The sequence below is a fragment of the Caretta caretta genome, chromosome 11 (assembly GCF_965140235.1).
Source record: "Caretta caretta isolate rCarCar2 chromosome 11, rCarCar1.hap1, whole genome shotgun sequence".
Taxonomy (NCBI): Eukaryota; Metazoa; Chordata; order Testudines; family Cheloniidae; genus Caretta; species Caretta caretta.
Window position 1 is genome coordinate 5,305,637 of NC_134216.1, and position 24,767 is coordinate 5,330,403.

The window sequence follows — 24,767 nt, forward strand, 5'->3', positions numbered from 1 at the left end:
TTATCTAGCGAAGAGAGGCAGAACAAGAACCAATGGCTGGAAGAGAAATCCAGATGAAGTCAAATGAGAAACAAGACACACATTTAACACTGAGGGTGATTAATCATTGGAATAAACCACCAAGGGAAGTGGTGGGTTCTCGGTCTCTTGATACTGAACTGGTTACAGTGGGTCTGGAGACACTGTTATCTTGATGGTCATTGTGAGTTCTCTCCGCTTCCGCTGTAGGTTGAAAAGGGTGAGGGAAATGCAAATATGCCAGCTCCTAAGAACAGCCATTGGCCAGCTTAGTGAATTTTGAGAACCTCTAGTTAAAGGCTGCATTTCCCCTTTGTGTGGGAGCTCCCAGGAGGGGATGAAGTATGCCTGGAACTCCATGAGATCCACCAACTGGAGTTTCCATCATGAAGTGGAAAGGCTTGGGGGATGTATGGGAAAGAGAGAGAAGATGGTCTTATGGGGGCTAGAGCCACTATGGTAGATTCTCACCTGAATATACAGCCTTGCCCTTTAGTCACACAGGCATTTTGTACGTTCCCCCAAGGCTTGTCCTTAGCATAGCGATTTTATATATATTTTTTTCTCTGTTTAGGACAGAAAAATCCCCTACAAGGGACAGGATTTTAAAATTAAACTGGAGGAAATAGGAAAAAAAACTCTTGGTAACTGTTCCTAGTATTGGAGGTCTCTTTCTGCAGCCTTGGCTTAGCTACAGGTATCAAGACTCTCTACATAATGATAGTATTTTGTAGTTCTAGGGTGGCTACTGTTTATACACCAGGCAGTTGGCTCTTGGCAATCCTGTGAAGTAGGTGCTAGCTCCATTGTACAGATGGGAAAACCAAGGCATGGAAAGTTTGACTTGCCCACAGTCAGACGTGAAGCGTAGCCGGGAATAGAACTCGGATCTCATGCCTTCTAGTGACGAAACCACAAGACCATCCTCTGTGGCTGCTGTGGGGAAAATCCTGAGCTTGGGAAGATGACCATGACTGAATAGGCGTGAACAGCCAATTGCACAAGTGAAACGGGTCTGTTTTCCTTCTCACTCTTTCTTGGGCAGTTCTGCCCTTGTCTGTTGTGGGGGTGAAATTCACTGGTGGCTCAGAAATCAAGGACCAGCTAGGGGAGTCCATCTGATGGGCCAGATTAAATGTAGAAAGTGCCTGTGGATCTTTTATTTTTTTTTTTAAACACCTGCCTTTTCTCCAGCCTGAATCATCTGAGCTCAAAGGGAAGAGACCATCTTTTTTTAGTGTTCTAACATTACCCCTCCTGCCAGTGCGGATCACATTGGGTAATGATACCACATGCAGTCAGTCCAGGGGGAGCTTTCAGTGCATACCTCTCCTTGCTACAAATACCTTGTAGCATAGTACCAGCTGTTGGAAGGTGGCAAAATGAGACTGTTTTTCCGTAAAACACCTTCCTGTGCTTTGTCGCCTCACTTGCCACTGTTGCATGTGGTTGGTGGAGGGTGTGCGACGTGGCACTGTGATTGTGTTGGGCTGTGGGACCCAGGAGCCCTGGATTCTGTCACTGATGTTCTTCTGTGGCCTTTTGCACATCATAGACAAACCATCAGATGTGGCCTGAATTTCTGTATTTATTTTATTTAGTGCACAACTGTAGGTGCAGCGTCTGGCTCTACGGAGCACCCACAGCTCTCGTGGACTTCACTGGGAGATGCAGGTGCTCAGCTCTTCCAGACATCAGGTCCGAGGTGCTTCTGGCTGGGCATCATGCAATCCGTGATATGGTCGCAGTGTCTCTGGCAAATGGGGATAGCCACACTACCTACCTCACAGGGGGCTGTGAGGATAAATCAGTTACTCTGTAGGAGATGCCCACATACAATAGTGATGGAGGCTGTGGTAAACAGGATCAGACGTCGTAATTGGATGAGCAACCTCCAGTGAAAGCTCAGGGAGTTACAGGAGGTGAAATGGCATTCTCTACCATAGTATTCGAGCACCTTTAATGTATTAGTCCTGTTAGGAAGGGCCAGGCTATTATCCCCATTTTACAGAGGGGGACCTGAGGCAAAGACTTTCACAAGGTCCAGAGAAGTCTGTGGGCGAGCAAGGAATTGAATCCCGGGTCTTCCAGGTCTTGTGCTAACACACTAACCAAGGGACCATCCTCCCTCTCTGCATGATTGCCTGTGTTCTGCCAGGCTTTGCTGTGGAATCAGGTGGACTTTGTCAACAAGCAGGTAGTTAGTAGGAAACCTCCTCCGTGCTAAGCTTAACATTGCGCCCCCTCCCTCCCACAGATGATCAGAGTCTCCATGGTTGCCCAGAGCCAGGATTCCTTTCTGAATGTCAAATGCAGCGTGGAGGCATTTAAACTTGAACTCTGCCCCTCCCCGACCACGTGCCTTTGTTCCGTTGTTCCAAGGAAAGACTTAATTGTGCCGTGCTCAGATACGGACAGTGGAGCTGCCCTCTGCACAGGACAACAAGCAGGAGAAGCACAAAGGGCACCATTGGGTGCCCTACCCCCATTGATAGCTAAGTGGGACTTAGCCACCTGGTTCTCACCTGTGCTGTTCAAAAGCTCTCCTTGAGTCTGAGTGCAAAACGTGTCATGGAGGAACTTGCGTTCCTTTATTTCACTGGGCAAATGAGATTCCATTTGGGCTGAGAGGTGGTTCCTTTGTTTTAGGGAGGACAGTAGTGTGGCAGCTCAGGATCAAAATGTGCCTTGGTGTTTCAATTGCGCTGATCTGGTGTTAACTGTTCTAGGTGGCCTCTTCTCAGGACGAGGCTGAGTCGGACGTGGGGTAAAAGGTATGAGGCTGCCCTTTCAGCTACAAGATTATGTATCAATACATGGCAGCTCCAAGTATAAGCAAGTGGGTGATAAATGGGATCACAGGGCTGCATGTTTGTGTCCCGGGGTTTCCAGATCAGATGTGCTCAGTTTGCCCTGCCAACCCTGTAGGCTCAACCTGGGATCTGAAAGTCAAGCTGGATTCTTTTCTTCTTGCACATCATCACCAGTGCAAAAGATCCCGTAAACCAATTTACGCCCTTGGTGTGTTTATGCAGTTACAATTGGAGACTAACTGGTTTGTGCAGGTATTGCTGAGGGCAGAATTAGGAGGAAGTGGGTTTAGGTGTCACTTTCAGCATAGTTTGGCTTGCAGGGGCTTCAGCATATCATCACCGTAATAAACCGGATGGGGTGTATGTATTCGTGATTCTCTATTCAGGATTGCATTTGCTGTCAGTTAGCAAGGAAAAGTTCTTCCTCTCCTCCTCACCCCCGCACGGAGAAAGTGTGATCTGAAATCATTAAAAGGCAATAAATATGGAACCCCTTGCTGCTCTTTGTCCTTTTTAGAGTGGAATCACCCTTTAAGGGGATCTGACCCTGCACTGCTGCACAGGGGAGTTGCTACAGTCAGAAAGCGTGGTCCTTCATTGAAATGGCAGATTGGATCAGACTAGTGGTACATTTGTGCAGCATTCTGTCTCCAATTGTGACCAGCACCAGACTGTTGAAGGGAAAGTAAAAAGAAGGCATTTTGGGATAATCTGTACCCAGGGAAAGTTACCTTCTAATGCTCAATCATTAGAAGTTGACTTAAGCACTGAAGCATGAAGAATATTCTTGTCCCTTCCAAAACTCTCATATAATATAATATTTTCTCATCCCTATAAATGTCCAATCCTTTTGTGAATGCTGCTAAACTCTTGGTCTCTGATATTCTGTGGCAATGAGTTCCACAGGCTAATTATTCATTGATTTTAAAAAAAACCTGTCCTTCAGGTGATGGTATGAACGTTCTCTTCATTGACTGTCTTAGGTAGGAGGCTAAAACTCCCATGGCATAAGGGTGTTTGGAATAACCATGTCTCCTGGCCATCATTCCCTCTCAACTGGTCAGGTTCCAGGGTACAAGGCTCTCTGAGCTATTGCTCAGTGTATAATGGATGCAGGATTTGCCTATGCACCCACTGCAGTTTGACTAATGGTGTCTAACTCTTCTCTTAATGAAGTCCTATGAGTGTATAAAACCAGATCCCATTCCAAATAATGCTGTTTGTAAGCCTGGTGCTCATTTGCATGTTTATTTATGTATTAAAAGCCAACTATTTTTTTAACAGTATTGTGCATCTCAGGGTCTCAGAGTGCTTTTGAAATATTATTCAAGCCCTGTAAAGTACAGTAGAAATTAGTGTTCCTGGCCTACAGAAGGGGAAACTGAGGCACAAAGTGTTGGGTCCCCCCCGAAAACATGAGTGTTTAAAGTTAAGCACCAGTGTCCTGACCATTTATTTAGGTGCTTAAAAATAGATTTGGGCTCCTACTTTAGGCACTTGAGTCTGAACACTTTGCCCTAAGTGAATTCCCCATGCTCTCATAAGCAATCTATGGGTGATCCAGGAATAGAAGCCACTTTCATGCAGGGGGCTTGTGCTGAAATCCCAGCATGAAACTTCCTTTGGTAAAACCGCTTCCCTGGTCCAAAACTGTCCCTCTTGTTTGGCTGCTTCTTACTCTGAAACCCGTTGTAAATCTTCACTGCCCCCATAACATGCTGGGATTTTAGAGACCAAGAGCTGAGGAGGGTGTCCGGCTGGAGTTCCTTATTAATGCTTATGTGCCAGATCACCGCTTCTGGCTGCCATTGGTGTGTGTGGTCTGACTGCAGACAGCAGCTGCCTGACTGTCTTTCCTGTCTGATCCATCCTTGGCTCTCCAGTCCTGGGTGCTGGGGCTGTGTCAGGATCTTAACTTACCGCATCTCTGCACAGGCAAATCTGCTCCATTAATAGCTATAAAGAGCCTGCAGTTTCCATCCTAACTTGATCTGGCTTTGCAATGAGCCGGGGGATTAAGCGCTGTCACTCGGGGGTGGGTGGGGGGAATAGCATCCGTACTCCTGGCCGAGGGGAGTTGTCCTGTGAGCTCACTGTTTATTCACAGCCGGAATGGACATGTGCTGCTGGCTGCTTTAAGGCCAACCTCTCCCCTCTCTCGGTTGGCAGCCGTGGGTGTGCTTGTTTTTCCTGAACCCAAGCTGTGTCATATGACAACACCTGGCATGGAGCTGTCAGGCTGGTGACCCCTCATTTGTGCACTCTTTTTCGGGCGTGGTCTCTCTTTAAAAATGTTTTTAAATAAACCCCTTTTCCCTTACCCCACTTCCCATCATAGGGTTCCCTGAGGCTGTTGATTCCTCTGCTTTACATGTCCCTCTCTGTCGCTCAGCTGCAAGCCATCCAAGGGCAAGACTTTGTTGGTCACAGCACTCCTGGCCCGGGTGGCTAAGAGCTTGGGGGACAAATCTGAGCTCTCAGGAATGGAGAACACTTAGCAGCAGTGCTTTAATTTGTGCTAGGGCTGAGCCCCGGCGACTCTCGGCTTGGCAGTTCGTAGCCCCGGCACCTCTGGGCTTGCCGCCTCCGTTATGAAAGTAAAAAAAATTGCTTGAGCACCGGCACCTCTTTCATTACCAATTAAGCACTGCTTAGCAGTGCCTCAACAGAGCCCTAAAGGAAAGGGGAGCTAGATCTCCTGGATGGATGGAGACCCAGGGGAGTAAGGGGCAGACTTAGGCTTGAGGAGTCTGTTGGATTAGCAGCGTGTGCATATGTAGTATGGTGCATTCGAAATGCAGGGCCAGTTCCCAGGCACACAGGATGCAGGAGCACAAGAAGTCCATTTAGTGGCCTTTTCCTGATCATTTCCTGTGACTAGTATTATGTCTGTTTGCACATACAAGCACCAAGGGCCCTTTCAAACCTTTGAGCTCTGGCAACGTACTCCGCATTCCTCTGAGTTAAACGACCCCTCCAGAGTCCTGAAAGCATCCTGTTACCAGCCGGACACATGTGCCCATTAAAAAGCCTCTTTAGATGACGGACAGATCTCTTGATCTTCTTATCAGGACTTTTGTCCCTGCTTGAAATCTGCAGAATGAAATATCTGATGAATGTCCTTGACCAGTGCGCCTGTAAAACGGGTCTCAAGGAGTGCTAACGATGGTAGAAAATCCACCCTCTGCCCTGGACGAGCTTTGGCAGGAAGTCCTTCTCTGGCCCATGGTAACCCCTGGAGAACATCTGCTCAGTGAGTGACATCCTTCCCGGAAGTACTGCATCACACCTGAGAATGATGTCACGGGGCCAAGGCATTACTCGGGTGCTGCCACGGACAGTCCTTCCTGGCTTTTGGGATTTTCGCCTCGGATGACAATGAAACCTTGGTGCAGATATGTAACCTCCTCAGGAGCATCCAGGCATCAAATGTCCCCCATCACTCGAGTAGATGAAACATACAGTGTGAAGAAACTGCCATTGATTACGGTCTAGCTCAGTGGCAGGCAACCTCTTTGGCCTGAGGGCCACATCTGGCCATATACATTGTATGTGGGGCCATGAATGCTCACAAAATTGGGGGCTGGGGTGTGGGAGAGGGTGAGGGCTCTGGGGTGGGGCCAGAAATAAGGAGTTCAGGGTGTGGGAGGGGGTGCTGGACTGGGGCAAGGGGTTGGGGGGAGAGGGGGAGGGCTTTGGCTGGGGTGTGGGCTCTGGGGTGGAGCTGAGGGGTTTGGGGTGTAGGAGGGTGCTCCAGGCTGGGACTGAGAGGCTTGGAGGGGATGTGGGTGATCAGAGCTGGGGCATGGGGGGGGTGAGGGCTCCAGCTGGGGGTGCAGGCTCTGGGGTGGGGCTGGGTATGAGGGGTTTGGGGTGCAGGAGGGTGCTCCAGGCTGGGATAGAGGTTTAGAGGGCAGATCAGGGCTAGTGCTGGGGCAGGGTTTGTTTGGGTGAGGGGCAGCCTCCGGGGTGCAGGCTCCAGGTGGCACTTAGCAGAACCAGTGGCATGTCCCTCTTCTGGCTCCTATGTGGAGGCATGGCCAGGCGGGTCTGCATGCCGCCCTATCTGCAGCCGCTGCTCCCGCAGCTCCCATTGCCTGGGAACTGAGGCTAATGGGAGCTGTGGAGGGTGGAGCTTGAGGTGGGGGCTGCATGCGGAGCCCCCTGGCTGACCCTAGGCATAGGAGCCAGAGGGGGGACATGCTACTACTTCCGGGAGCCGTGCAGAGTGCCCCCCAACCCCACTCCCCAGATAGAGCGAGGCAAGCCCCCAACCCCCCTCCCTGGCAGGAGCTCAAGGGCTGGCTGAAAAGATCCGATGGGCCGGATGTGGCCTGCAGGCTGTAGTTTGCCCACCCCTGATCTAGCTCCATCTCCAGAACTGCCATCACTGTCCCTTGCTGTCCATCCAACGTCCCTTTCCTGCCACACCTCACCTAGCTGCCACGTGCACCTTTGTATGGTTGCTCGGTCAGGAGTTTGATTCGCATTCATCCCTGGTGGAGTTGTCCTGTTATGTCTGACCCAAAAGGCAAAATCTCTCTGGCTAGGCTGCCACGGCTGGCTCTCTAGGGCAGAAGGCTCTCAGGTCACTCTCTGTGCCATGCTATCCGCTCACCAGCCGCTCTGCCAGCTCCATGCTTTTTAATCCTGTTTTCACTGTAGCCCTAGCGGGAGAGCGCAAGAGTCTGACCCTGTGTCCTTTGTTAGAATGGACCCTACGCACTCTGTATCTTCAGCCCCACAATTTGCCTCCTTTAACACAGGATGAACACTGTGTATCCCACTTAAGGTTGCCAGGCACCTGGTTGAAAAGGGACCCTGGCAGCTCTGTCTGGGCCGCTAAAAGTCCGGTTGGCCACAGCAGCCGGCTCTGCACGCGTCCCAGAAGCAGCCAGCATGTCCCTCCGGCTACTAGGTGCAGGGGCATCTAGGGGGGCTCCACACGTTGCCCCTGCCTGCAGCAAAAGTGCCACCCTGAGTATCGGCTCTGCAGCTCCCATGGGTCGGGAACTGCGACTAATGGGAGCTGCGGGGGCAGTACTTGTGGACAGGGGCAGCGTGCAGAGCCCCCTGGCTGCCCTCTGACGAGGAGCCAGAGGGACATGTTGCCACTTCCTTGGAGCCACCTGAGGTAAGTGCTGCCTGGAGCCTGCACCCCCTCCTGAACCCTGAATTCCTGCCCCAGCCCTGAGCCCCTTCCTGCAACCAAGCTCCCTCTCAGAACCTGAACCCTGAACTCCTGCCCTAGCCTGGAGCCCCCTCCCAAACTCTGAACCCCTTGGCCCCACCGATAACCTGGAGCCCCCTCCTGCACCCCCTGCACCCAAACTGCCTGCCCCCACCGGGAGCCCTTATCCCCTCCTGCATCCCAATCCCCTGCCTCAGCCCAGTGAAAATGAGTAAGTGAGCGGGTGGGGGAGAGCAAGCGATGGAGGGAGGGGGGATGGAGTGAGCAAGTGGGGGGGGGGGCCTCAGAAGGGGCAGGGTAGGGGCAGAGCCATGGGGGAGGGGGAAGGGTGTACAGTTTTCTGCAATCAGAAAGTTGGCAACCCTAACCCACTGTCTGTTTGGGGTGTGTGTCCATGTCCTGCTGTGCGTCTGACCCACTGAGCATGAAAGGGTCTTTTATAGCTCTCAGCTACAGCACCTGTTCCTTTAGCTCAAGTTGTAGAGACTTCTCACTCCCAGGTTCAATCCCCAGTCCCAAGGAAGATAGTTCTCATCACAGTTGCAGGTGTCTTTTTTTTTTTCTCTCTCTCTCTCGGTGTTACATGAACACCCCAGAGATTCTCCCCCCGCAGGCAGAGGAGTGAAACACTGTCATGCTAATCTAGATAATCTGACCACAGCCTGAGCAGGGGCTGTGCGGACCAGGTGCTGAATGACTAAACCGCTTTATCACGCACGGCTCCAGTGTGAGTTGCTGCACCTCCCTGGTGCTCGCGACCTTGAGGAAGGGTTCCAAGCCCTCGCACGGGCTGTGTCAGCACGGCTAATGTCATCAGCCGGCTGTGTAACCGCATGGGCTGGCCAGTGGGTGCATTAAGTGCCGTTGCGCTAAGTCTGCCTTAACAGTGCTCAAAAATAACAACATGCAAGGTGTGATTTCTGTCATGCTAGCAAAGCCACCACTGCTGTCTCAGGCAGGAGCGACACCCAGGGAGGCGGGTGGCCAAAGGGTTTAAGTTGTGGTCACTCAGCTTCCAGGTTCCTGGCTTGATGGAAGTGGCTAGTGCTGTTGCCCTCTGCAGTCTCCCTGAGCTGGGAGAAATCCCTAGTGGTTGTCCCATAAGGCACCATCTTATTAGCCCCGCCCATACGCACGTATTGGTGGCCTTCTCCGAGAGGATCCAGACTTGATGGTCCACGGAGGCTGATCCCCTCTGCTGCGAGTGAAAGTGTCAGTGCCCGTCTTGTGTGCGTGTTCCATGCAGGGAGAGTGGGCTTTGCTTTCCCGGTATGTCAGTTGGGTGCTGTCCACCTGTGTTAATCCCATGCACGCTTGCAGGCAGCAAAAGGTCTGGGGGAGGGTGCAGAAGGGGACAGGGTAGCAAGGGGGTAGCTTCCCTTGTAACCAGAGAGCTGGGGGAATGGAGAATAACCAGCCGCAGTGCTGCTAGGCCTCCTAGAGGGCGTGGCTCTTGGAAACCTGAGTTGGTGCACTTTTGCAGCACTCTCCCAGCTGGAAGGCCCCATTCCTCCAACCTCAGTTCACCCACAACACCCTGCAGCCAGGAGGGATTGGGCTTTTCCCTGCTCACCTGTTTGGAGGCTCTGTGGACTCTGGTGCTGCTACCCCTGCCTGGTCTGGAAAGTTTAACTGGCGAAGTGAGTAGCAGAGGAGGGCCAGGGCACCTAGGAAATCCAGTCTCTGCTTCTACCTGTTGGCAGAGTCGGGTAGGACTATGAACAGGGAGTCTGTGGTGGCCGCCTCGTGGTTAGGTGTGGTGTGGTATGCAGCCCTGTATGGGCACATAGGTCTAAGGCTGCCATGTCCGCTGGCTCCTCGAAGGCAGCCTAGTTGTGGGTGAGGCGTGCCAGGCCCTGGCTGCAGAGATCCACAGGGACGTGCACACCATGCGTGCATCCACCTGGGGGTAGGGTTGCCAAGTGTCTGGTTTTGGACCAGAATGCCTAATCAAAAAGGGTTTCTGGTGCCCCAGCCCAGAGCCCCCTCCTGAATCCCACATTTCTGGCCCCACCCCAGAGTCTGCACCCCCAGCCGGAGCCCTCACCCTCTCCAACACCCCACCCCATGTCCTAGCCCAATGAAAGTCAGTGAGGGTGGGGGAGAGCAAGCAGTGGCGAGAGGGAGGATGGAGTGAGTGGGGGCGGGGCTGCGGCGGAGGCAGTTAGTGTTTGGGTTTGTGCAATTAGAAAGTTGGCAACCCTAACTGGGGGGCTCTCTCCCGGCTTAAGTAGTGGTGTTGGAGAGCTTCTCAAGTGCACCTGAATAGCTTGATATCCTTAATTACAGCCTTAGGGCCATGCTGTGTACGTCTTCCCCCTCCCCCCCACGCTTATGCTTTTGGATTTATGCTGCTGATGGAGGTTTCGGGGTGCAGAATTAATGTCTGTTAGGCTGCGTTTTCTAATTCAAGCATAATCCGTGTGTGTAATGCTCTGTGTGTGCATGTAACCCTCCATGTGTTCTATTCATGACCAGCCCATGCTTCTGAACCCAGTGGCTGGCTGGGGATATCACGTGCCCTTTCTGCACACAGCATGCATAGCGGGCCTTCTCCCCCCTCCATCAATGTCCTTCTCTTCCTCCCCCCCTCCCCCGAGATCCTCCCCTGTGGCTCCAGGACTGAAATTGCCCAAGGCAGGGCAAGTCAGTCCTGGCCGCCTCCTACAGCTGGAATCCATCCCGCTGCCTGTGACAGGTTGTATCGTGGTGGGTCTCCCTGGACCAGAAGTGCCCAAGCACTCTGTGGAGAGTGTGTTGAAGGGGAACTCCTGATAGGGGAAGTGCCCTGATAAGGATTTACTTTGGCCTGGGGCCAGCTGTGTGGTGCAAAGAGCTCTTGCTGTAGAGAGGAGACTAGCTGGTTGGTGTGGTTATCGGGTGTGGGGAGACAGATGCGTGCATGGTCCCCTGGCCTCCTCTGGCACCAGCTGGAATTGAATCCTATGTGATTAGGGACCTTTTACCCCTTATCAGCCAGGTATCCCAAACCGTGTGTGTGAGAGAGAAGAGGGAGTGGGGGGAAGGTGGTATTCTCTCTCTCTCTCTCTCTCTCGTCCATGCCCTTTGTGTCTCTCCCTTGCCTTATATACCCTCAGTCGCCTTCCCTCTCGTGGGCTGGGCAGTCCAGCAATCCTGGGAGGGGAAAAAAATGATCTCCTGACTGGACCTAATTTTTCACCGTTTGGCACCCCGTGCAATCATTTATGCCTGTGCAAAGTGGGTATAAAATGCTGCTCACTCAGGATTCCCTGCTCATGGACCCCGGAGTTAGTGTGTCACACCCATTCGGCACAAGGTGCGCGGCGGCGGGGTCCCTCCTTTGCTGGCCTCCTAAACAAAACTAGGCAGCATCTATCCCGTTGCTGTTGCCTCGTTCGCCCTCACCCTGGGTGGACGCCGGGCTCTGATCGCTGATGTAGCGTTCCCAGCAGGGCTGAGCAGGCATGAGCTCACCCTGACTCTCAGCTCTGCACCCTTTCTCCACCCATGAAGCATCTCCGACTTGCTGAGCACAGGGACTGGATGAGCCAAGAAGCTGCCACAGTCTCTGCTCCTGACTCTTTACAGTTTCGTGTCAGCCTTGTGACCTCCGGGTTAAAGCTCCTCTTCTGTTCCCCGCCTGCAGGTCTTACAGAAGCTCGGCAAAGCGGACGAAACGAAAGACGAGCAGTTTGAGCAGTGCGTGCAGAACTTCAACAAACAGCTGGTAAGCGAATTGGTGATATGTAATTACACACAGGGCCGTAGCGCTGCAGAGGGCTTTTGGAAATGAACATGCAATGAAGGCACTTACAAACAAAGCCATAATAACACAAGTTACCCACCCACCTGTAAGCCCCCTACTGTGCATACACACCAGATCACATTAATCTCTTATTTCATTTCCTTGCCACATGGCAGGTAACGTTGTATTGGAAAAAGGCCAATTTAGATCTAAAATTTAGGTTTAATAAAAGCTGAGTAGCAAGATTTTTCCATATTTCCCCCCTCTTTTATAAACTTAGTTTTAACAGTGGTTTGCTGCGTGCATTCCTCTGGCAGTGCGGGAAACCCAGCCCGCTAGCCGCATTGTGCTAGGGCCAGAGAACCAGGAAATTAAACTGATTGGCTAATGTTATGCTGCATTTCTAATGTACTTTACTGTTCCTCAGCTGAGTGAAATGCAAAAAAGTAAACAAACCGCATAAATGGTGAAAGGAAATACACAGCTGAGAGAGCCCACAGCATTACTTCCCTTTTTGTATCTGTTTGCTAAATCCAACCAATCCTGTTTGTGTGTTAAAATGTTTCACTGCTGCATTTTAACAAAATGTATTTCTGTTACGATAGCACCTAGGAGTTCTAGTCATGGACCACGACATGTTGTGCTAGGTGCTGTACAAACACAGCACAAAAATAAATGTATGTTTGTAGGATGGCAAGAAAACTCATTGATTTGTAGGCTTTTTATACAGAACAGTCACATCATATTCTCTATCTAGAGCGCACTGTCACTTAGACTGGAAACTGTAGCTAATGGGAGAGATTTTGGAAAAGAGAAGCTAAAGGCCGAGTGGGCTGGAGGGAGTGATTTATGATGAAAGGATGAAATAGCTAAGCGTGATCCCGTAGCTTCCCCACACAGGAATAAGGGGACAGGATAACTGTGATAGAGAGAGGGTCGTAGAGACCTCGGCATAAGAAGGCAAACCTGAATGCTGGAAGATTTCCCAATAGCCATTGTTTAAGGCTGAGGGATGGGACGAGTCCCCAAGTGGGAGTTGCACACGCAACAGGAACTCTTTAATTTGTACTGGGTATTAAAGGATACACTGGTTTTAATATCTCTCAGCTGTTTCCTGACCAACCTCCTAGTCCTCTCCCACCAATCAGTCTCTCTGCCTGGCTCCCTCCCTCCCCTCCAGCCACAGAATTTTTCCTTCCCACTCCTCCGTCTCCCTCTCCCTTATTCATGCATACAGAGAGCCCGTTTCCACATGCACCCCTCCCCCTCCTGCTACTGCATCCATAGGTCCCCAGCCCCAGAGAACCCATTCTGTGCCTGTACTGTTCAGCGCCTTTCTGTGGCCTGTCCCCGAGTCCCAGAACCACAGACGTTGGTAACAGAATGACCGACCAGGTCATCCAGCATCACTGAATGGACCTAGGAGCCTGTCCAGCGTCTGCTAGCCGCTGCTGCGTAATGCCCAGGGCACAGCAAAACTCAGAAGTGTGCTTCCATCACGTCCCTAAACGAGTCACGGGCCTCTTCCTCGGCCATAGCTCCCTTTCTGCTGCTGAATGCAGAGTCCCACGACGAGATTTTTTTAGAGTCCCTCGGTCTCGCGTGAGACTCCTCTAATCCAGAGACTCCCCTACGAATCTCTCAAGGCCTCTGTACCGCTGCTGCCAGAGGCAGCAGCTGGTGCTTCAAAAGCAAGTGCAAAACCCCAGTGGCTGGTCTCCGTGATTGTGCAGTATTCTATGTGGGAGAGAAGCGTTTCTCCCTGGCTGCTCGTGGCTGATGTGGTATTGTGAAACGCAGTTTGCCCTTCATATTTGTTTGCCCTTCATATTTGTTTGCCCTTCATATTTGTTCCATGGCCATCAGCGGCCATGGAATTGACTCTTTTTAAAAGGGGGAAAAAACAGCTCCCAGCCCCTCCCCCCATTAAATCTAGCCACCCTCCTGCAGCAGTGAGTTCCATAGTGCATCAATATGAGGCGTGAAGAAGCGTTTAATTTTTGTGTATCCTGAATGATGTGGTGATCAGTTTCATGCTGCCCTCTTTGTTCTCTTCTTAGGGGACAGGACAAGGAAGGAGGAACTATACCAGTCAGTTAGTTGATCATAGGACTGGGAGCTGCTGTGTAGCCTCTGATCTGTCACTTGTCCTCTTTGCCTCTCAATTTCCGCATGGGTGAAAAAGGGATGGTGCCTGTTTTTGCAGGGAGTGCAAACCTGGATTAGTTTGATTGTGCAGCACTCTGAAACTGCCAGGGGTAATTATGATGTTGGCTCAGATATGCTGGAAAAAGAGCTCTATATATAGATAAGATTTCTGTGGACTTCCTTATAAAGGGCTTGTCTATGCAGGGAAACTGACCAGAATAGCTGTTGTGGAATAAGCATTTCTGGAATAGCTCCCTGCGTGAACGGTCCATTCCAGAACGATTAGTGTGCTCGCAAACTGCACTAATCATTCCAGAATAAAGTGACTGAATAGAGGATCTACCCCGGGTGTGCCATTGCTTATTCTGCAGTGTGGACAATTTTCCCATGTAGACCTTTCCAAAGAAGGCACCTTAGACCAAAACTTAAGTTTTGAGAAAAGTTGGGCTCAGACCCTCAGAGATGTTTAGGTGCCTAACTCCCATTGGCTTTCAAGCCAAGGCATTTCTGGGACCTTCCCATCCCGCGGTTCTCCTATTCTTGCAGCACATGTGGTCACTGTTCCTTGGCTTTTAAAGCTAATGGGAGTTAGGCACCTAAATACCTTTTTGGGTCTGGGCCTTGATCTCTTGCAGCAAGGAATTAAAGCTTTGTATCCAATTTAGCATTTCAGTGGGCTGGAATTGACTTGACCTCCAGAGTGCTATTGAAGCAGGAGGGGAGGGAAACACTGCAGATGGCTCCAATCCTTGTCTGCTAGTAAGTCAGAGGGGCCCCGGGTTCTGTGGCTGAGTTGAGTCGTCTCACTGGGTGTTTCTGGGTATGGGGCTATTTGTGAATATAGGACAGAGATAAGTTAGCTCTCTCCTTCCCTCAAGGCATCCTGTGGTTTCTCCAAGTGTGTTTGTGTGTGGGGGGGAAGAGAGCCCATGCTGTATAAACCTTCCTGTGTCCATTCAAAGCAATGCAAGAATCAATCTCTCTCTCTCTTCTCCCCCCCCCCCCCCCCCCGAATGGTAGGAGCTCTCTGCTTAGACAGGTGGACTTTGCTATGTGACCCAGGAGCTGAACATGGCCTTGCTTCTGCAGAGCTGTAGATGACCACACACACACACACTAGGTCTTACAGGGCTTGACGAGGCGTCACAACTGGGCTGTTAGTCTCCTCCTCGTGATGGGCTAAATTTGGCTGTTAACCTCCAGCCTGGATCCTTGGAATGCACCCCCCCACCCCTCCCCCGGCTCCCTTGCCCAAATGTTATTTTGTATACTGCCACCATCATAGCCCCCAGCCATCCAATGCATGTCACCCAGAACTGGGAATAGGGGGCATGCTGGAAGAAGTGAAGGGGGACCCTTGTCTTGAGAGGCTGTACCCATGTTACTCGCCCGATGTCTCTGAATGTCACTGGCTTGGGAGGGAGGAGAGTTGAAGGCTTGGCGTGGAATTCAGGCCTGGCACATGGCAATGCTACCTGCTCCCGGCTGGCGGAGTTGCTGTGTTTTGATACCCTGGCGTCTGTCACTCATGTGGAACCTCCGGGCTGGTCTACACGGTTTTACAGCATGTTTTTGATAAGGGTTCCTGTCTCTCTTGCTCTCCTGTGATGGCTGGGAGCTGCAACTGTTACTGGTGAGGGTTGGGTCTTTCTAGACTCGTTCCATCAGGGCTGAGGTCAGCACCACTCCCCACCACCCCTCCCTCGTATGCACCAGTTGGTGTGGGTGCCCCTTGTGCAGAGCAAAACATTCCTCTTCAGCTTGCAGAATCTGATTGCTTTCAGCAGTGCTGTTTCCTAGTTCTTGGGGTGTGCGCGGGGAGGTGGATTAGTTTTTGTGGGGCCCTGGGCCAGAGCAAGTGATTGGCCCCTCCCAACCCCTTCCTCCTGCAGTCCTGCCCCAGTTCTGCCTGCAGCCCCACCCATGGTCCACCTCATTCCACCCCCTCCTGCTGTCCTTCTCCTTTCTGCCCCCCCACCCTTGGTCCCAGGGCCATAGTGGGGAGTGAGGGCTCCCCCAGCCCTGAGGCCATGGCAAGAAGCTAGAGCTCCTCTAGTCCCAGGGCTGCAGCTGAGGTCTGGGCACAGGGGCTTTCCCTGTCACCCACCGCTCCTGCCGGGGAGCAGGTTCTGGGTGCAGTGGCTTCCCCCGCCCTACCCGGCGCTCCTGTCGGCATGTGGGGGCACCCATTTTTGTAGGGTCGCCTATCAGCCCAGTGGCTAGTCTGCTACTGGGGGGAGATATGGGATTTAGTTGCCCATACATTCAGACACAGGAGCTGGGTGTCTTTTCTGATTTTGGTAAAAGTGCCAAAGTCAAAATCCAATGAGCAGTGTCCTTCAGGACTAAATTTTCAGTGAGCCTCCTTAACTGTGCCCTGCTAAACTGGGGAGTGCTGTTTTCTGTGTGCGCAAAGCTCATACGCTGGCTGTGTTTTTCTCAGACACAGTTAAGGAAAGATGCCTTGAACTTTCAGGATGGACGTCCTGCTGATACCAGAAAGTTAACTACTCCCAAAGCTGACCCAGAGTCCGTGGTGATCTTCCACTTTAGCTTGGCTTTCTTGGCATTTGTGGGTTTTAATAGATATTTCATTGAATCCTTCTACCTTTGTGATCATTTAAAGAATATTGTGCAACCACATTTTCTTTCTGACCAGCCCAAAAAAGATACAACCTTCTTCCCCCCTTAGATTAAAAATAATGCTGAGTAAAGGGTTTACGGCCTGTATTTCAGGGATCTGTCTATTGGTCTCTAATTCTGCCCTCAGGGCTTTATGGAGCATCTTGTAAGTGGCCACTTACAGAGCGGAGCGTTAATTCTTCTACGTGGAATGCTTGACCGTGCCTGGCTGCTTCTTGAAAGCTGCTTGTGCACTGTCATGGCTGGACATATGTAATGGGAGTGGAGCCATTACGGGCAGCTTGCAGATGCAGCTGGTGGGTGTATGCAGAAAACACAGTTGCTAAAGGTTCTTGGGGGAAGCGTTAATGCTAAAAATAAAACCCGGCAGCTTTCTTATATGTGAGGGAGCTGCTCTTAAATGCAAAACAACCTCTTCATGGAATCACTGGCTAACATGGAACAAATAAAGGAAATGCTGGGTACGGACCTGCCTCAGATCCACAGACCCAAACTACCCTGGAGTTTAGGAACGTTCAGGGAACTGGCTACAGAGCTGAAATCTGCATAAAATATTCTAGATAGAAGTGCATGTTATGGTGAGGGGTTGTCTTGTTCTGAAACATCAGGCATTGGCAACAGGTGGAGAATGAAAGGGGATGGTGGTTTTTTTGCTACCACTTTTCCATGTGTGATGTGTTTATAGTCTCACCAGGATTTACAGAGTGTATTGGAATGGTGTCCCATGACCGATCTACTAGGCACTATATCTAAAAGTATATCCTTTCATCTGTTTATAAATTTGCTGCCAGACAATCCCCAGAGCATTCCAGGGCAGCTGGATGTTCTTGTGGTGTTTTGGGACTGGCTGAGACCAGCATCTGATGGAAATGTACCCTGCCATTTGTAGCTCTGATAGCGCCTGGTCGTGTATGGTCACATTTTTCACAAGTTGTGTTGTAGTAACTGGGCCTACACATTTCCCCACATTGCGAGCTTGTGTATGTGTGTATTTAAAAAAAAATGGTGAAAGTTCACAATGTCGTCATGACCTATCACAACAAATGTTGTTGGGAAAAGGTACAAAAGGGAGATGGACTGAATCGGTTCAACCAAAAAGACCTGATATAATTCAAGGACTGTGTTAAGATCATGCCAGCTAAACAAGAAACTGCGGGACAGGAAATCAAAGGACCAAAACTGGTGTGTTGAAAATTGGGCCTAACTGGTGAACAAAATCATGAGGACATGGGCTATTCCATCCATCACTGCCTTTTTGGGGTCCTTAAAAGAAAAGAGATGTGAGGGGAAAATTGGGAAGTGAACATATCAGTGGCTGACTGAAAGAAGAAGGAAGCTGTCTGCCAACAGCTGCCGCGAGCTTACCATCATGGCTGCCTTCCCCACCATCTCTTGGGACCCAGGAGTTGCATACCAGCGTTGGGCCTTACTCATCCTAATCCAGAGAGATGTCCTGACCAGACTGGGCCAGAGAAGGGGACCCAACTGACATCTCCACCTCCATCTGCTTTGGTTAAATCCCAGTCACCAGCTGGGACATGAGACTTTTGTCACCCATGTGTCCTTTTCCTTCCCCACCATATTTCTTCTTTTTCCTATCCTTCTCCCCAGGCCTTCTGTCTAGTAAGAGCCAGAAAGGCAGTGAAAAGCAAGGCCTTAAACAGCCTGATGCTGGTACAAGTATGCCAGGTCCCGGAGTGGCTGGTAAGAACGTGTACCACACCTGTGTCTTCCAGCAGCAAGGCTGCAGGTGAAAGTCCATGCCAGAGACAGAAGCTGCATTTCCTGTCATTGCTGTTCTTGTCTCCTTTTCTGTGGGTGTTTGTCCCGTCTGGCCTTCTAGGAAATGGGATCAGACTTCAACAGCTCCAGCCCATCTTGATTAACCTCTTGTTTCCCCAGACGGACCGGTATTGCCATCTTTAATACCAGCAAAGAGCCTGTCAAAAGGGGTTTTTCTTTGTAAAAACTGTACAGCTAAAGGGAAAGAACAAGGGAGGTTGTTAAAATGGAAGCCTTACTTAACACTTTACATATCAAAAGCTTTCACTGTTTCCTTCCTTTTGGTATCTTTAATACAAGGTCAAAAAGAGTTTTTAATCTTGTGGTTGCCATGGAACTAAGCAAGCTGAGGTCTCGGCACACCAAACCCCGAGTCTTGCTTAACACTGTTTCAGTGCTGGATAGCAACAGTGTTTTGACTCTTTGGGCCCGTATATTCCACCTAGATGAATACAGCAGTGGCTTCTAAGTCTGGATGCTTCCATCTTTAGTTTACCAACTTTCGCCATATGTGGAGGAGGAGAGTTAGCTGGAGGATGTTCCTTGTGTGCTAGTTCATGAGGCCTGATGTTGGACACTGCGAAAATAGGGGCACCCAAAATTTGAGGTTACTTTGGAAAATGTGGTTATCAAGGATCCCTCCTTCCCTGCAACCCTTCCGCAAGCCTGGAATCACTGGTTCCACAGAATGAAAGTCCTGGAGCAGGGGTCCTCAGAGTGCGGCAACCAACTCTTGCTGGTGGCTGCTCTGACAATCTTTCCTAAAATACTTAATTAACTTTAGGAAAAGCAAATAAACATGCACAGATACATGTCCAAATCATTGCAATTTATTTATGTAAAATTTTTTTTGCAGACTCAATAAAAACAATGTACAGTTGTCTCTATTCTTTACTGGACCTAAACAGAAATAAGGGGTTTTGCACATTCTTGTCTGTCGTTTTGTTTGTTTTTTGCTTTTCTAGTAAGTCTCTGGCTGCAAAAAGTTGTTTGTTAATGTAATTTCACAGCAGGCTTAGTAGGTAGCTGGGAGGCTGTGAAAAGTGGTATTAACAAGCAGACTTATTCAGCTGTGGCAAGTCAGGGAACAAAATTAAGCCTTGGATGTGGAGGTGGATAGGGAGACAGCAGGGGGTCTGGGCAGTAGGAGCGTGGATGCGGGGGCCAGGGGCGATGCGGGGGTGTGTGTGTGAGCAGAGGGCATGCACCTGTGGTCGGGGTGCAGGGCTGGAGCCTGAAGCCTCACAAGCAGGGCCTGTCTCCCGCCTCCCCAGGGCTGAAGCCCGAAGCCCGAGTCTCCCTTCCCCGTGGAACATGGGGAACTCACTGGCTGTCTGCTCCTCCTGCATTTGTGGCTCCAGAGGAGGGCAGGGCCCAACTCCTGCTTGTGGCCCTGTGGGAGGGGGCCACTGCTTTGTGTCCAACCCCATGAGGCTGTGGCCACAGGAAAAGCTCCGGGTGGCCGCATTTGAAAAATGCTACCCTCAGGGTTGTTTTTGTGTGACAGCCTTTGATGGTCCATCTCCCTTCCTCACCTGCCAACTTCCCTTGGCATTGCCAGGCTGTAACTCGATATGTCTACTCTGCAACCAAGAGGTGTGACTGCTGCACCCGAGATCAAAGCTGGCTTGAATTATAACAGTAATGAAGCTGCGGCAGGCAGGCCCCGACCACCTGGGACATACATGAGTGACTAGTCTGTACTGCTGCCCAGCTTGCCACACTTAACTGCTGTAGTTACATGAGCTAGCTTGGATCTAGCTAGATGAAAGCAAGTTCGGGTATGGGTGTACCTGTTGCAATCACACCTTCCAGTGACAGTGTAGACATACCCTTCAGGTATGTTTTCACAGCAACTAGACACCCATGGTTGGCCTGTGCCAGCCAATTTGGGCTCACAGGGTTCAGGCTGGAGGGGGGGGGGCGGGCAGGGGGTTGTTTCACTGCTGTGTAGACTTTTGGGCTGGAGCCCAATTTCCGGGACCCTCAGACCCTGCAGTTCTGTTCTTGCAGCACATGTGGTCACTGTTCCTTTTCATAGATTCATAGATTCATAGATATTTAGGCCAGAAGGGACCATTATGATCATCTAGTCTGACCTCCTGCACAATGCAGGCCACAGAATTTCACCCACCACTCCTAAAAAAGACCTCACACCTATATCTGTGCTATTGAAGTCCTCAAATTGTAGTTTGAAGACCTCAAGGAGCAGAGAATCCTCCAGCAAGTGACCCGTGCCCCATGCTACAGAGGAACGTTGCTACAGAGGAACGTTGCAACAGCTACGTTGGCTGTCTTGCGCCTTTTCCCCCAAGCCCTCTGAATTTAGCACAGGCTCAACTTTGCCACATCAACTGCTGGAAGAGAGAATTCTGGAGGGGGCCTACGGAATCTCTGCTCAGTGTGTACAGCAGTGTTTGGAACACCAGAGACATCGGCATGAGCTCTGTTTGTTTTAGGGAAGGCGAGCTGAGGGCAAGAGGCAGGCGCCCAAAGAGTGGTGGATGATAGGAAACAGCTGCTTCCACAAAGGTACTAAGTCTGAAGCTGTCAGAGAGAGCCTGCAAGCTCCCTCGTCAGCCTGTCAAGATGCATTATACTAGGGCACCATGTGGAAAATTCAAGCTGGGAAGGACGACGGGGAAAGGAAATGTAACAGAATGTGTGATGCTAATGCACAGCATAACGGCCGCCCTCTAGCATCCTCGTAGAGTTCCGGAGCTAGCAAATGCAAGTGTTCAATATAGGGACACCAAACCTGTTTTTTTTTCCTCTAAGGACACCTGTCTCTCTCTCAAACGCTTCTTCAACCTTTGCGTCTCCTAGAAGACCCTTAGGCTTCTGATGCCATCTGAGCCAACGCTCGCTCCACTGCGAAGGATCGGAGGGTGGAAACAAAAATCCAAATGAAAACAGAATCCATAGACTGTCTGTCACCCCCCATGCGTTGGCTGTCTTGCGCCTACCTCTCCGCTGCCTGCCCCTTTGTGGTGGTGGTTGCATCTGCACAAAGTGGGTGTAAAATACTCCTTTTCTGACTTGGTGTAATGTGTTTACACCTCCTTTTACACAGATGTAAGTGACACGTTGCAAGGCAGTGGTGAGTCAGGCCCAGTGTATATTTTAAGTGTTTAATAAAAAGCAACATTGCATCATTCAGTATTGAGGTCTTCCAAAGTGTGTGTGTGTGTGGGGGGGGTGTTTGCAATGTAAGAAGTTTTCATCTCGGTTCTTCTACTGTATCCATCACCATGGTGTCTGATTGCCTCTTAAATCCAAAAAGCAAACCAGAATAACTGTTGTTTCTTAACTGTTCGCTTCCAAATCTGCAAAATCCAGCAGGGGCCACTGAATGACATTTTTAAAAAAAAATACATTGGGGTTATCACCATTCATGCTATTTGTTTGCTTCCTGCAGCTTCACCCAGTTAGGACAGGAAATGGAACAGTTCAGTGTCCCTGTCTAGCCCCTACATTGGCACAGCCAGTGGGTCGCTGGAACCGGTTGTTAAATTTAGAAGCCCTTTTAGAACCAGTTGTCCCGCTTCTAAATTTAACAACCGGCCACAAGTGGCGCCTTAGGCGCCGACTCCGTGGGTGCTCCAGGGCTGGAGCACCCATGGGGAAAATTTGGTGGGTGCAGAGCACCCACCAGCAGCTCCCTGCCCGGCCCCAGCTCACCTCACCTCTGCTCCACCTCCGCCCCCGAACGCGCCTTCCCACTCGGCTTCTCCGCCCCGAGCTGGCTTCCCACGAATCAGCTGTTCGCGCGGGAGGCCGGGGAGGGCTGAGAAGCAAGCGGTGGCTTCACGCTCAGGCCCAGGGAGGCAGAGGTGGGCAGGGGGCACAAGGAGGGCCGCCCGTGCCGTAGCAGGTAACCTTGGGGGGGGGGGGGAGCGCAGGGGAACCGCTCCCCGACCCAGCTCACCTCCGCCTCCCTGGGCCTGAGCGCGAAGCCGCCACTTGCTTCTCAGGCTTCCCTCCCCCCCCCCCCCCCCCCCCCCCCCCCCCCCCGGCTTCCCACGCAAACAGCTGATTTGCAGGAAGCGGGGGGGCCGCGGCACAGAGAAGCAGAGCAGGGCGGCGCATTGGGGGCAGAGGCGGAGCGGAGGTGAGCTGGGGCCGGGCGCGGGGCAGGGAGCTTTTCCCGTGGGTGCTCCAGCCCCTGAGCACCCACGGAGTCAGTACCTAAGGCGCCACTTTTTTGATGTGATCAGTGGGGGGAGTGGTCGTTTACCCCACCCCTAGGAGCCAGAGGGACCTGCCAGATGCTTCCTGGGAGCTGCCCCAGGTAAGCACCGCCGGGACTCCCCACCTCTCCCCCCGGCAGGTCCCTCTGGCTCTTAGGGGCAGGGTGGGCACCCACTATGGTAGCCCACGAGACCCTTCTGCCTGGTTCTGGGGGCAGTCGGAACGGGGGGGGGGGTGGATGGGGCAGGGATTCCGGGGGGAGACATCAAGGAACGCGAGGGGTTGGATGGAGTAGGAGTTCCTTGGGGGCGGGGGTGGGCCACGACCCCTTCGTGGGGTGAGGAAGGAACCAGTGGTTAAGTTTTTGGCAGCTCATCACTGGGCGCAGCGCTTTGTGTGTTTTCTGTTTCCGATCTCCCAGGGGAAAGTTCATACTGAAACTGCTCACAATAACATAAAAAATACAAGCAGAAATGTATTCTTGATTTATTAGATCTTATAACCTCCCCCAAACCTACATGTTGGGCTCCTTTTGTGTGATTCTAAAGCGTCTGTCCCTCTGTTGGTAGGTCTACACTGCACATTAACCCTGGGTTCTGACTCCGGTTTGAGCCCAAGCCCCCTTTCCATCCACAAATAAATCAGTCTGATTCAGGTCAGCAAGCACTCAGGACCCAGGTCCTAGGAACCTGCTGGGAGGAGTGTGGGGGTCAGAGCCCGAGTCCCACTGTGACTCCAGCCCAAACCCTGTAATTCTGCAGTGTGGACCTGAGTCAGCAGGTCTGGACATATTAGCAAAGCAGTAAGATCCGGGCTCGGCCAGCCATGGTAAGCAGAGGTTTACAATGCAGTATAGATAATCAAGCGTGAATTGGATACACTGAATCCACAAGCCTAGGTCCCACAGATCCTGGCTTAGAATGCAGTGTAGACACACCCTATGGGGATCAGGGTCTATTGGGCTAGACGGCCTCATCTGCCTTGATTTCTTGGTTCACTTTGCTCCATCCTGCATAGACAGTTTCTTAGTTCTGTGTTAGCTCCTCAGCGGTCGGGCTGTATTGGGCAGTTTTGGGTGTATATGGTGTGTGGTTTTTTATAGCACAGATGGGTCCTGCACGAATTCAGCTCCCTCTGTACAAAACAATAACCAGCTGGCTTTTCCTTGTCTTTGTAGGCAGAAGGCAGCAAACTGCAGAAGGATCTTCGAACTTACCTGGCTTCCGTAAAAGGTAAAGACCTCAACTGGAGGTCTGTCACTTTTCCGACTGTTGGCACCGCAAATGGGGTTTTCCTGGCCATAGCTCTTCCTGCCCTGTGCAAATAGGGTTTCCTGGAGCAACTGGCCTGGTGATGGAGCGCCGGTTTCACATCTCTTGCTCCCGAGGCTGGCAGGGTTGTTCAGGCAAGTCAGCAAGATGGCTCTGGTGGGAGACATTGGGGTGCGGAGGTTGGTTTCTCCTCCCAGCAGTCAGGTGGTCCTGGTGTAGGTTTGTAGGAGACCCTCTCCTCTCTCCTGCTAGGTGAGGATGAACACTGAACATCCTGTTGTCTGAGTGACTAGATCTTTAATCCCCCTGCTTCTTTTTTTTTTTTACACGTCCATGTTATTGCTTGTCCAAGATGTATTAGCAAGGATCATGCTTGGAAAATATCCTGCCTTAAACTAGAATCAGGTTCCTGTTATCCCTTCCACGCAGTCGAGTTCTTGCCAGTAATGGGGAGGGGCTCGTGGTGCCCTGGTGAAGCACTGTCCCTCAGATTTTGAGGCTGCCCTCTCTTCTTTCCTAGCAATGCATGAGGCCTCCAAGAAGCTGACGGAATGCTTGCAGGAAGTGTATGAGCCAGAATGGCCTGGGAGAGATGATACCAACAAAATAGTTGAGGTGAGAGACTCCATGCTGGGGCGGGAGGTCGGCCCCCAGGGGAGAGCGGATTCACGGGACCAGTGCACTTACCTCCTGTGCTCGGCTTGGGAGCCTTGCTGCGAGACATCTGTCCAGCAGCAATGATCCTAGGAAGAAGCAATGGCTTTGGCCATCAGGAGCCGCTTCAGAGAGATCATTGGCCCAAATATGTCACGGGTGGGGTCTGGGTGCATCCTTTATCCACCCATCGGCACCAGGAAGCACTGGCTCTCTCAGCCCTGCAAAAATGTGGATAATTAGCCATCCCCAGGTAAACTGGTTGTCCCCGTCTGGTCAGGATGTCTGGTCTCTTTCACTGGGGAAGCAGCGTTTCGAGTCATGCTTGG

The 24,767-nt window shown here is 51.3% G+C and overlaps 1 protein-coding gene across 13 annotated transcripts in view; it reads left to right on the forward strand.

Annotated features, from left to right (window-relative positions):
• BIN1 (bridging integrator 1) overlaps nt 1-24,767 on the forward strand; it is a 154,528-nt gene that overhangs the window by 56,946 nt on the left and 72,815 nt on the right. For 11 of the 13 annotated variants that reach the window (XM_048869185.2, XM_048869182.2, XM_048869183.2 and 8 more), the window contains exons 2-4: nt 11,651-11,731; nt 23,691-23,745; nt 24,305-24,399. In XM_048869185.2, the coding sequence (XP_048725142.1) occupies nt 11,651-11,731; nt 23,691-23,745; nt 24,305-24,399 (231 nt within the window). The remainder of the gene's footprint in view (nt 1-11,650; nt 11,732-23,690; nt 23,746-24,304; nt 24,400-24,767) is intronic. The other 2 variants (XM_048869186.2, XM_048869181.2) reach the window with 1 other exon arrangement.